Here is a 12846-nt window from a genome sequence, read left to right as displayed (position 1 = left end):
GTGGTTGTCTCGGTATCCTGATAAGAAACTTTAGGCCCAATCGATTTTGGGGTGTTATATGTGCAACCAATGACTTAGGTCTGATTCCCTACATAAGCTTTTTCTTTACGAATTATTTTCCTTTTAATCGGTGATTGAAAAAAAAGATACTTTAGTTAAATTTAATTTAAATTAAAAAAGTCATCCAATTGTACTGTGACACGTATCATCATATGATTTGATGATTAAATTTATTAAATTAATTTAAAATTATGACCATTATAGAATGTGTAAATAATGAAGATTAAATACATAACTATACCAAATTATTAATTGTCATGCCACCACTTCCATTAAATGTTAACAGTGAGTGATTTGATTAAATGCATTTAAATAGTTGGTGACTTGATTTATAAAATTTCAAAAATTTTGATAAAAATGAAAAAGGGAAATAGTTAGGTGTCAATGTTATAGTTTACCCAAAAAGTACATATTTTGAGAACTGTTCCGCAATCTCACAAGACCACATATAACGACGTAGATCTCGTTCGTTCTCATCTAAACTGTAATTTCCAGACTCGGCTTCCCCTTCTCTTGCCACATATTCCCCCAAAGAAAAGTAAATTTCCCAAATCTGCATCTCTAGGTTCGGTTTCTAATTCCAATTCCCAAATTCAGATCTTAATTGCTCAAATCAGTTGAAAAAAGGGCCAAAATGTACGGATTTGAAGCTATGACATTCAACATCCACGGCGGTTACTTGGAAGCGATCGTGAGAGGTCACAGGGCCGGACTCTTAACCGCCGCTGATTACAATAATCTTTGCCAATGCGAAACCCTTGATGATATCAAGATGCATCTCCGCCACCGAGTACGGCCCTTATCTCCAAAACGGTACGTTTCTTTCGTGATCTTTAATTCTCAATTTCAAATCTTCTAAGATAATTTACTGATTTTCGTTTGAATTATGTTGAAATTGATATTAATTACAACTTCGTGGAGTTAATTTAAAGTACATCTTATTCACATTTTTGAACTATGGATCTCTTTATAATTTGATTCTAAAACTTGTTGATCCTTTGCAGAACCTTCACCATTGCATACCACTACCATTGTGGAGAAATGTACTCTTAAACTTGTTGATGAGTATAAGCATATGTTATGCCAAGCTACGGAGCCGTTGTCCACCTTCTTAGAGTATATCACGTATGTAAAGATTTGTCCTCCCCCCCCCTTCTTTGAATTGCATGAGAGATATTCGATTATCCTTCTCTTAGATATAGCCAAGGCTTTGATTTATTTCACATCTCATGATCTTGGTTTATTTAATTGAATATTAACGGTGTTCAGCTTGTTCACTCATCTGAGTACTGGTGGATTTGAATGTGGTGGTGTGAATTGTGTACATCCTTTTACTGCTAATGCAGTTTTTTAATCTTATATTTCCATAGAAGGGTTGATTTTCCCCTCATTCCATCATTTGGTTAATCAATCTTAAGCTCTAGTTGTAAGGTACCTGACTTTGGTTGAGCGTTTTTGAGTTGTCTCAGTGATATTCAGAAAGCTGTCTGTTAAGATGGTGAAGTTATACAGATTGATTAATAGGTTGTTGCGGATTTAGCGAAAGCCTAAGAAAACCTAATGTTTTGATTGTTCCATTTAGGTATGGTCACATGATCGACAATGTTGTCCTGATTGTTACTGGAACCTTGCATGAGAGAGATGTTCAGGAGCTTCTGGAGAAGTGCCATCCTTTGGGCATGTTTGACAGGTAATCTAACCCCTACATAGAGATCAGGTTATTATCTCACCTCACATGATACATATGCTTACTTTCCTGTTTTGCGTCTTCAGCATTGCAACGCTGGCTGTTGCTCAGAATATGCGTGAACTCTACAGATTGGTTCTTGTTGACACTCCACTTGCTCCATATTTCTCTGAGTGTATTACTTCTGAGGTGCATGGTTCTAACAACTTTCCTGATAGTGTTTCTTCGTGTTAATTGTCTCTTTTTAGTGATTACCTGTCTGTAATTCTCTCTGTATAAGAATGCATGTCACATTGTTAGTAGCTGTGCTAGAGTGTTGTTTGTGTGATGATGTAATTTTTTAAACCTGTGATTTTGGGTTCATTCATCTTGGATTTTCTCCAGGATCTTGATGACATGAACATTGAAATTATGAGGAACACACTCTACAAAGCGTACCTTGAAGACTTCTACAAATTTTGCCAAGTAAGGTTCTAATACAGAAGAAAGGTGGCTTTTCTTTTTGCATATGGAATATGTTGTTTTCAGTCCCTACTTGTTAATTTAAACATTTTTTCCTTATAGAAACTGGGTGGTGCAACAGCAGAGATCATGTCTGATCTCCTTGCCTTTGAGGCTGACAGAAGGGCTGTAAACATTACCATTAACAGGTACTTTTAGTTATGTTAAGGGATTGTTTCTTTTACTTTTCTAGTTTAACTCTTGATTCTTTCCTATCATGTATTTTCTAATAAACATGTTTGGTATGGTTTAATTTTTTGCAGCATTGGCACTGAACTTACTCGTGATGATCGGAGGAAATTATACTCAAATTTTGGTCTGCTGTAAGCACTTTCTCTCGGGCCTGATTATGCTATTTTAGGTTGGGTAATAGATTCATCTGTGTTTGTTATCTTTGAAAGTATTACTTAATGTTAAACAGTTATCCGTATGGCCATGAGGAACTTGCTGTCTGTGAGGATATTGACCAGGTTTGTTTCATATGCTATGCTTGCTTGGATGAAGGTACTTCGAGTTCTTATCTTCTGCTTTTTTTGCTTTCTAGGTCCGTGGTGCGATGGAAAAATATCCTCCCTACCAATCAATTTTCTCTAAATTATCTTATGGAGAGAGCCAAATGCTTGACAAGGCGTTTTACGAGGAGGAAGTGAAAAGGCTTTGCTTAGCTTTTGAGCAACAGGTTTATACTTAATTTCTCAGGCATCAATTATCTTTTGTTAATAACAACAAATGAGGAAGGCACAACGGCGGCATATGCTTGCTTTTGTTTCATTTTTATCCCAATTTTCTTCGTCTGTTAAACAACGTACCAGATCTTCTCTGATATGCTTTTCTTGGATGATGATCGTGCAGTTCCACTACGGGGTTTTCTTTGCATACATGAGATTGAGAGAGCAGGAGATCAGGAACCTGATGTGGATCTCTGAATGTGTGGCTCAAAACCAGAAGTCTAGGGTTCATGACAGTGTTGTCTTCATATTTTAGATGATCCGGGTGTCGGTTACGAATAATTAATCGGATTGCGTTTTATGTAATCAGCTGTAAATTTTAATTCCTACGCTCGGTTTATCAATCCGCATTATCATAGGAGTGGTTTAGCTGGTTTGTTTCCAGACATTTTCTGTTAAAGAATAGAGTCCATATTATATTTTTGGGTTAAACTGTTGTGTTAAGATTGATTAAAATGTATTATTACCTTGACTGAGGTTGTTTAAATAATTTAATGAATGATGTTTCCGGGAAATTTCGAGTTCTGGTATCTATGCTTTGAGTTGTTGGCTATGGCTATTATTTATTTTTATTTATTCTTGAAGGGTTGGATTTAATCGGTTTTTTTGTGCGTGGACAGATGTGGTTGTGTCCTTTCTCTGTTTTCTTATCTCTAATATCCCGCTGATGCTTGGGAAAACAAAATAAAATTATTTATTCTAACATAAAGAACAAAGTAGCGTTTAAACTGTTTTTAGATTTAAGATACTTTTTGAAAATCGCTAGTGTTTTGAAAGACGAAATTGTCATCGATTTTATATTAGGTATATAACTAACACCTATAAAATTATACTTTTAAAAAATATTCAAAAATCTGTTTTAGAAATATAATTTAAGAACCAAAATTAAATGATTCGAGAGTCATATATGTGCATGAAAAATTAAAATATCTCTGTAATGTCTCTCTCTTTTATTAATCTGAGATAAGTACAATTGAGTATCTATTCAAAGATAAACTCTCAATCATTTGACATTGAACGCTCACACTTCTGGCATTTCTGGTGCTCGAACCCGGAGCCTCATGGAATAACAACAATTTCTTAACTACTGAGGTCGCTCGGTTCGTACAATACCTCTAAAATGTCTAAACATTATTTTTTTATTAAAAATATATGTTGCATAGATTTTCAAAAAAATTTGAGTAGGCACCTATCAAATTACCTTAGTGATTAAATGAATGATTATTATTCCTAGAGATTTTAAATTCGAGTTTTAACGGATTTTTTTTTGAATACATTTCTAAATTTAATTTATGATTGCTCGGCCGACCATTGCTGATGATTTGCTGATCATTGGGATCAGTGGACCGGCTTCTGTTGTTGCAGTGAAGCAATCCAATGGGGAGCTTGTTTGGTCAACCCTGCTCGATGCAAACCCAGCTGGTACCATCACCATGTCTGGAACTTACTACAATGAGTTAGTCACTTTATTTTATTAACTTCTTCCATTCAATTTTCAAGATGAATCATTGTTATTTGATACGCTAGACACAACACAAATAATAGGTGGAAAAAATGAGGTGATGTTCTGTAATGTTTTTTTAAAGAAGTGTTTTCCAAGTCAAAGAGTGTTTTTAAGGATTAAAAGTAACGTAAAACATGTAATTTTTCAAGTTAAAGACGCTTTTCAATTTAGTTAAAAATCGATTTACAAAAGTCGAAATTTCCTGTTTTTGATTTTTTTTTAAAGTATTTTAATAGAATTGATCCTTTTCTCTTGAATAAGTCTAACCTTTTAGAATTTTGTTTACTAAATTGAAACATATAAAAGGACTTGGAACTCATTAATGCAGCTCTTGTATAATAAATTCATTCTCTTAAGATGTGGGATCAAAATCAACAGTCATGCGTATATATAATGAAACCGATGTGTAATCTAATGTCTCATTCATTTGATTCAAACTCAGGAATTTCTACGTGGGCATATCTTCACGGGAAGAAGAGCTAAGCGTCGAAGAATGTTGCATCTTTCGTGGAAGCTTGGTCAAACTAACGCAAAAACGGGAAAATCTTGTGGCAAACCTTCATGTTACCCGACAATTTCGGCAACCGTGGCGAATACGCGGGTGCTGCCATTTGGGGCAGCAGTCCACCGATCGATGTCGATAGAAACCTCGTCTACATTGCCACCGGGAATCTCAACTCGGCACCCCAAAACATAACCGATTACCAAGAGAGACAAAACGATCAAACCCAAGTTCTACTCATACGGATAAGTGTGTTGAGCCCGACAACCACTCAGATTCATTCCTGGCCCTTGATATGGACACTGGAAACATCTAGTGGTTCCATCAGCTCGGGGGTATGATGTTTGGTTTTTTGCCTGTAATAATCTTTCCGTTCCCGATTGTCCCCCTTGATGCTGATTTCAGTTAAGCACCGATGATGCTAAGCATAGTCGTGAATGGAACTAAGAAGACATTGTTGTTGCAGTCCAAAAAAAGGGATTTGCATGGGCTTTGGATCGTGATGATGGCAATAGTATATGGTCTACTGTAAGTTATCTGAACCCCTTCTTCATCAAGTGGTGAAAACAATGCTTAAAGTAGTCATTAATCGGTGATGTAGGAAGCTGGACCTGGTGGTCTCGGCGGAGGCGGAACATGGGGCGCCGCCACAGATGAAAAGAGGGTTTACACCGACATAGCAAACTCCCACGCCAGAAATTTCACCCTGAAACCATCTACAAGGAACACTACTGCCGGTGGATGGGTGGCAATGGATGCTAAAAATGGACAAATCCTTTGGTCAACAGGCGACCCTAAGAACGGTACAGCCAGTGGGCCCGTGACAGTGGCTAATGGGGTACTTTTTGGTGGTTCCACATACGGGGAAGGAGCAGTGTATGCAATGGATGCTAAGAGGGGGGGAATTTTATGGTCATATTTTTCGATCATTTCTTTTTCTGAAAAGTATAGTATCAGCTTACCCCTACTTGGGTACACGAATTTTAAAGAATCATATTAACTTTACCCATATATAATGACACTAATTAAGATGAATTTATTTCTCAAGTATAACTAAACATTTTCTGTTTCGTACTATCTATTTTTTGGGTCAATGTTAATGATTTATTTTATATCAATCTTATTCCTTATAAAACACAAATAAAAATTAAAGATTGGAGTTAATATATTCATTAGAAACCCACGAGTAATATACTAAAATGACTTGTGGTTGAAGTGCAGTTAAAGGCAATAGCTAGCCAGAAATTTAACAATGTAATCTAAGATTAGAGTAATGAACAACTAAGCCTGGAACAGCCATCTTTTCTTAATTAAACTAGCATAAAATTTCTTGCCTCTTTCTTCCTTGATTTTGGTTGTTTTTTCCTTTTCAGTTTTCGACTTTGCCTTTTCTTTGGCATCAGAAAGAGCTTCAATGAGGCTCTCCAAACAAGAATCTGGGTCTTTCTTCTCACGTTTCGGCATCAAGTTCTCCGCAACATCAGCCGGAGTCATCTCTGTTTCCTTAAACAAAATCCCAATCTTTTCAAACAATTCGTGTGAATCAAGATCCAAATAGTTCTTGGCCAACATCTTGAATGCTTCAAAGCTGCAATATGAAAGCTCAATGTGCATATCCATTCGGCCTCGTCGGATTAGAGCCGGATCAAGTTTGTTAATATGATTAGTAGTGAACACAAAGATCCTCCCAGTTCCACAAGCTGACCAAGTCCCATCAATGAAATTCAAAAGCCCCGAAAGTGTAACTTTACTGGTGTTTTCATTTACGGGGCTCTTCTGATCTTTCTCATTGGTTTTTGATCTTTCTTTCTTCCTTTCACCAGTTACATCTAATGAACAATCAATGTCCTCGATCACAATTATGGACTTACTCGATGTTTCAGTCAATAGCTTCCTAAGCTCCGTATTGTTTTTAACAGTAGTCAGCTCTAGATCATAGATATCATAGTTCAAGAGGTTAGCCATTGCAGCAATCATAGTAGACTTACCGGTTCCCGGCGGACCGTAAAGGAGATACCCTCGTTTCCATGGCTTCCCGAGCTTCATATAATACTCTTTGGCTTTACTAAAACTCATCAGGACGTTGATGATTTCCTCCTTTTTCTTGGGGTCCATTGCTATTGTTTGAAATGTAGCAGGGTTCTCAAAGGCAATGTCACTCCACAAGTTCTTCTTGTAAGAACTCCAGTTATCACTAGGATTGTTCGTATAAAGCCTCCTCTGCTTGTTCCTTGCCTTAATGGCCTTCCCTTGTTCAAGAACATGATCCAAGAATGGCCCGGTGACCAAATCACGATGCTGTCGATGGAAGATGAGCTGAAAGTACTTGTCCTCTGAAGAACTTGTAGAAGGAGAAGGGTCCAGAATCCACCAAACCTTAACCCCATCAAACTCATCTGACACCTTAAGGTCATCCCTTGTAAGAACAAGAGCTTTGCTGTTTTTGATGAGACTACCTTTGAGCAGTGAGGCCTTGGTGGTGGATAAAGCTCCGACGTATGTTTCGATGGCGGAGAAGGCTTGATTGCTCCAAAAACCAGAGTATTCAGGGAACGTGATTTGAATATAAGGTGAGAAAAAGCTAACAAAATGATCACACAACTTTTGAACAAAAGAGAACCGTTGAAGTGAGGCGAAGACAAACTGTTGCAAAGAAACTCTAAGTTGGTGGGGGAAGAATTGCTGTAATGTAGCTAAAGTAAACATCAAACCAGCAATGGTTGATCCAATTTGAGCCCATGAATCGATCATCATACTTTTCTCCCCCGACTTTCAGGACACTCTATGGGGTTTTAATGCAATCTTCTTTGGGTAAGTTGTGTTATATAGTTAAAAAGACCAAAGGCTGGGGACGGGGGTATTTTGCTTGTACTTTTCCTGCAAGCTTCATAAACTTTTCCCCACCTTTTTCTTTTAATTCTTTTAGTTCTTTTATGGGTCGCGTTTTATGCGGCAATTTTATTCGAATTTCACTAAAAAAAATACCATTATAGCATCATTTTTCAAGTATGTACTAAACTGACACCCTTTCTAACAAATAAGAGAAAGACACATTTTGTGAAATACACCGTGTTGATGTGGATGAAAGGCATAGAGCGAACATTTCAGGGATTTTACTGATTTCTTCCCTTTATATGGAAACAAATTGAATTTTTAAATACGATAATGAATAATAGATTTAATAATTTATTTTTAAAGAATAATAATTTAAATTGAATTTGGAAATAAAAGTTGTACGTACTTTAATATGGGAGAAATTTTAGATATCAACATAATGAATTTAGTCAAAAATTTTGTAGGAATGTCATAATGTAAAATAAAAGAAATATATAGATATTTAGTGTATATATTGAAAAAAATATTATTTTTGATATGATATATTTTTCTAAAACCAAGCAAAATTTAAGTTCGTTAAAGGTATATTTATTTATAAGGTATATAAATATTATTTTAAGAAATAGTTGATTAAAAATATAGTTGATTAAATATATATTTATTTAATAAGGTATACAAATATTATTTTAAGAAATAATCTAAAATATATATTATTTTGATATTGATTTAAAAAAATATTTGAATAGTTTAATCATAGAATACAAGGTAAAAATTCAGATGAATTTAATATTTAGATTGTTACTAAATAAATTATAATCAGAGAACCAATCACATTTATTTGGTAACAATCTAGATTCTAGATATTAAATTCATTTGAATTGAACCAAAAACCAATGATAAGTTCTCTTATTATAAATTTATGTGGTAATAATATAAATATTAAATTTATCTGAATTTTTACCTTATATTCCATGATTAAACTATTCAAATATATTTTTCTAAAAAAATCAATTAACAAAATAATATGTATTTCCGATCATTTCTTAAAATAATATTTGTATATCTTATAAAATAAATATATATTTAATTAACCATATTTTTAAAAGACACATTATTTTGAATACACCTTTAACAAATTTAAATTTTAAATGGTTTTAGAAGAATCTATCATATAAATAATAATATTTTTTTTTCAATTCACACACTAAATATCAATATATTTCTTTCATTTTCAAAGGGAAAAAATCTTTTGTCAATTAATTAAATTATTTCTCATTACGGTATCCATGGAAAAATTTTACTATACATTGTGTTGATATCTAAAAATTTCTCTCAATATCAAATATATTACTTTTATTTTCAAAAGAAACTTAAATTATTATTTTTTTAAAAATAAGTTATTAAAACTATTATTCATTACTATAAAAACCCAAAATTTTTCCATACAAATGGAATGTGTATCCCTTGAAACATGCATTCGGTCATGGCATGCTAAATTAACAAAATCCTTAAAAAGTTCATTCCCTTGAAATGCGCCTTTTATCCACATCAGCATGACGCATTTTACACCTTCTTGTTTTGCCATAACATGTGCTATTTTGATACATATTTAAAAAAAGGTGTATAGTGGAATTTTTATTATTTTGGGTGATATTTGAATAAAATTGTCAAAAGCTTTTGGGAAATTAGTCGTAAGTTTCAACTACTTTGGAAGCAGTGACCTCTATCCCACAGTTGCAGGCTTGCAGTGCCTTTAGTTTTTAGTTAAATGGGTGTTCATATCATATTCATGATTTTTTCAAGTCATTTTCTATTTATGTTCTTTGTCTCACATAAACATAGGTGTGTATATTTGACCAGACTTACCTTATTCGTACTAAACGTGTTCAACAAGAAAAGGTGGGGGACCAATGGGACAGAACCATTTAAAAGGTGTGGCTTAATATAAAAAATCATCTACTTTTTATAATGGGTAAATTCTCGTATAAGGAAAAATGATAAATTTTTTTTACAAATGGGAGACTTGACTTATTTAGCTAAATCTTGAAAAAAAAGTTAAAGTATTAGGGATTCACAAAATTTATTTAAGAAAATAATCAAAAATTTTTAATGTTTGATAAAATAGTTCTTCAATGAATATGGCTTTATCAAAGTCATCTGCTGGGGTAAAAAAATAGTCACATCTCAAAAAATTAGCTAATAGTTTTGGGTAAGCTTTTTCTTCTTCTAATATCATATTTTATATTATATTTTAATTATCAATCGATTGATGCAATTAAATCTAGGGTAAACTATATGTATGACACCTAACTATTGTTGCTTTTCATTTTGACCACCATTTTTGAAATTTTGTCAATCAAACCACTTAAATATTTAAGTGTGCCAATCAAGTTACTTGTAGTTAAAATTTCAAGGAGTGACGTAACTGTTAAAAAAATCGTATAATTATATATTTAGTCCTTAATATTTATATATTATGCCAATTTAATCATAAATTTAATTCAATTAAATAAATTTAATCTCTAATTAGAAGAGTCAAACGGACATTCAAAGTGTACCCCGCTCGTATGGTAAAAAGTGCTAAGTCAGTTGGGTTAACTTGTCATGTCAGCATTTCATTACTACAATAACTAGGGGTGTTCAAACGGTTAATTCGACTATCGACCGAACTGAATTACCATTAATTTTTTTTATTTAAGCATTAACTGAACTTTTTAAAAAATATTAACAAAACCAAACTTTTTTAAAAAAAAATTAAATGTTAGTGACAAATTAATTAAATGTGTAAGTAACGGAAGTTAAATGTATAAATATACAAAAGAAAATTAACTGTCATGTCAACACACCATTAAATGTTAGTGATATGTGACTTAATTGATATGCTTAAATAATTAAATAGTCTAATTAAATAAAATTAAAACATCAATAATTATATTAAAAATATACCATAATTATATTAAAAATATACAATAATTAAATAGTCAGAAGTATAATTTATCTTTTTTTATGGAAAGAAACAACTCTAGAAGATGGAACAAATTATAACTTAGAAAACTAAGTGTGAAGCTCGTTAAAACCAAAATTAGGAAGTGAAGCCATGTGTCCAATAATCCACTGCCCCAACTCCTCCGTTGAAACCATGAATGGAATTGCGGATATGCTGCGACCTTGTTTCACCATCCACTTAGGTAGGTGACGTTTGGTCACTGAAATGTTTATGAGGGAATTGAAATCTGTGAAGGAATTGGAATCTGTCAGAATTAGAATCTAATTTCATATTCTGTTTGGTTGGCAAGAAATGGAATTGGAATCCAATTTCATATTTTGTTTGGTTCGCAGACATGTCAGATGAATTTGATTTCATTAATGTAAAATGACAGAATTACTCTTCTTGTTTTTTTACTTTATTTTAGTTTGGTTTACAACTTACATGCAGTAATATATTATAAAAAATTAAAAAATATTAAATTTTCATTTTATTGATTGATTATTCATTTTAATAAATTATAAAAATCATGCTAATAAATATCATAAGTTAAAATCATCGCAATCAAAATATGTTAATAAGTTACCAAAAGATAGAGCAATATTTCGATACATTCCAATCGGAGTATGTTAATTAGTTACCAAAAAATATACCAAAAACTATTTTATTCAATATATGAATTAGAAACCGACCCGACACGACACAAAATAATAAAAAAATTATTTTTATTCAATAAAAACATTGACTGAATTGAAAAAACTTATATAGAGAGGGGTATTATTGTAATTATTCCTAAATATATAAGATAAAATTATATATTTTTTTCGGGCCGGTCTAATTTTTTTCACCCTAAACCCGAACCCGACCCGACCCAAATATCACACTTAAAAAAACCCGACCCGACCCGAATACCACACTTAAAAAAACCCGACCCGACTCGACCCGAATATCACACTTAAAAAACCCGAACCGACCCAAACAAAATAAAGTTTCACCAGACCCGACTTGAATATATGAATTAGAAACCTTACCCGAAATAATAAAAAAATATTTTTATTCAATAAAAACAGCGACTTAATTAAAAAAATATATATATAAAGAGAGGTATTATTGTAATTATTCCTAAATATATAAGGTAAAATTATATATATTTTCGGGTCGGGTATTTTCACCCTAAACCCGAACTCGACCCAACCCGGATATCACACTTAAAAAAACTGACCCGACCCGACCAAAATAAAGTTTCACCCGACCCGACCCGACCCGAATATATGAATTAGAAATCCGACCCAACCCAAAATAATAAAAAAATATTTTTATTCAATATATGAATAAGTTAACAAAAGATTGATGAGGGTAGTAGGTCAAATTTCAATTCACTCCAACAAGGGAATTGAATTCCATCCATTTTCACTTTCTCTCATTTGATGGAAAGTTGAAGCTATAGGGATTCCAATTTCCTTGGAAAACTTGAACCAAACATGGGAAAGTGGTGGAATTGGATTCTAATTCCCCAAATTCCAAGGGATTCCATCCAACCAAACGCCACCTTAGGGTGTGTTTGGTTGGGGGAATATGAGATTCTCATGAGAATGAAATCCACATTTCCCCGTTTAGTTAACTGGGAATGTCATTCTCGGTAATCTTAAATTACCAATAGTGGATTTTTGGGGTATATTACCGGGAATGTCATTACCTCCATTTCCTTAGGTATTATTGGATTACCGGCGTTTTGGACTAAAATTCTCTTAAATTTTTTTTCTTTAAAAAATATCATTATTCTGTCATTGAATAATAAAAATTCTACGAATGTTAAATTATAAATTTATCCTTAAACTATTTTAGATTTATAAAAAAAATCTATAATTAAAATTTTATATGAAGTTCGGGGGTTAAAATAAATTTTTACCCTTTCATTAAACCTTTTTATATTTTAAATTTTATAAAAAAAATTATATTGATAAATATTTTCTAACTTGTTAAAAAATAAATATATAATAATGACAATTTGGTCAAATATACATTCCAATAATCCTTTATTCC

The 12846-nt window shown here is 32.8% G+C and overlaps 1 protein-coding gene and 2 pseudogenes across 1 annotated transcript; 2 read left to right on the top strand and 1 right to left on the bottom strand.

Annotated features, from left to right (window-relative positions):
• The first annotated feature begins 528 nt into the window (after window positions 1-528).
• Window positions 529-12476, top strand: LOC120144431 (annotated as a pseudogene).
• On the bottom strand, window positions 3907-7754 carry LOC120144430 (AAA-ATPase At3g28600-like). Its single transcript, XM_039158482.1, has 2 exons — window positions 6167-7754; window positions 3907-3917 (listed from the first exon to the last, which is right to left on the bottom strand). Exon 1 carries the CDS (start codon window positions 7734-7736, stop codon window positions 6264-6266), a length of 1473 nt encoding a protein of 490 aa, XP_039014413.1. The 5' UTR covers window positions 7737-7754; the 3' UTR covers window positions 3907-3917; window positions 6167-6263.
• On the top strand, window positions 4269-5982 carry LOC120144366 (annotated as a pseudogene).
• Window positions 12477-12846: the final 370 nt, after the last annotated feature.

Source organism: Hibiscus syriacus, unplaced genomic scaffold (assembly GCF_006381635.1).
Source record: "Hibiscus syriacus cultivar Baekdansim isolate YM2019G1 unplaced genomic scaffold, ASM638163v2 tig00110889_pilon, whole genome shotgun sequence".
Classification (NCBI taxonomy): domain Eukaryota; kingdom Viridiplantae; phylum Streptophyta; class Magnoliopsida; order Malvales; family Malvaceae; genus Hibiscus; species Hibiscus syriacus.
Note: the sequence above shows the minus strand (reverse complement) of the source record. Positions and strands in the feature narration are given on the sequence as shown.

Excerpts from the sequence above, each read along its gene's own strand:
- LOC120144430 (XM_039158482.1), bottom strand. The coding sequence starts at position 7,736 with ATGATGATCGATTCATGGGCTCAAATTGGATCAACCATTGCTGGTTTG.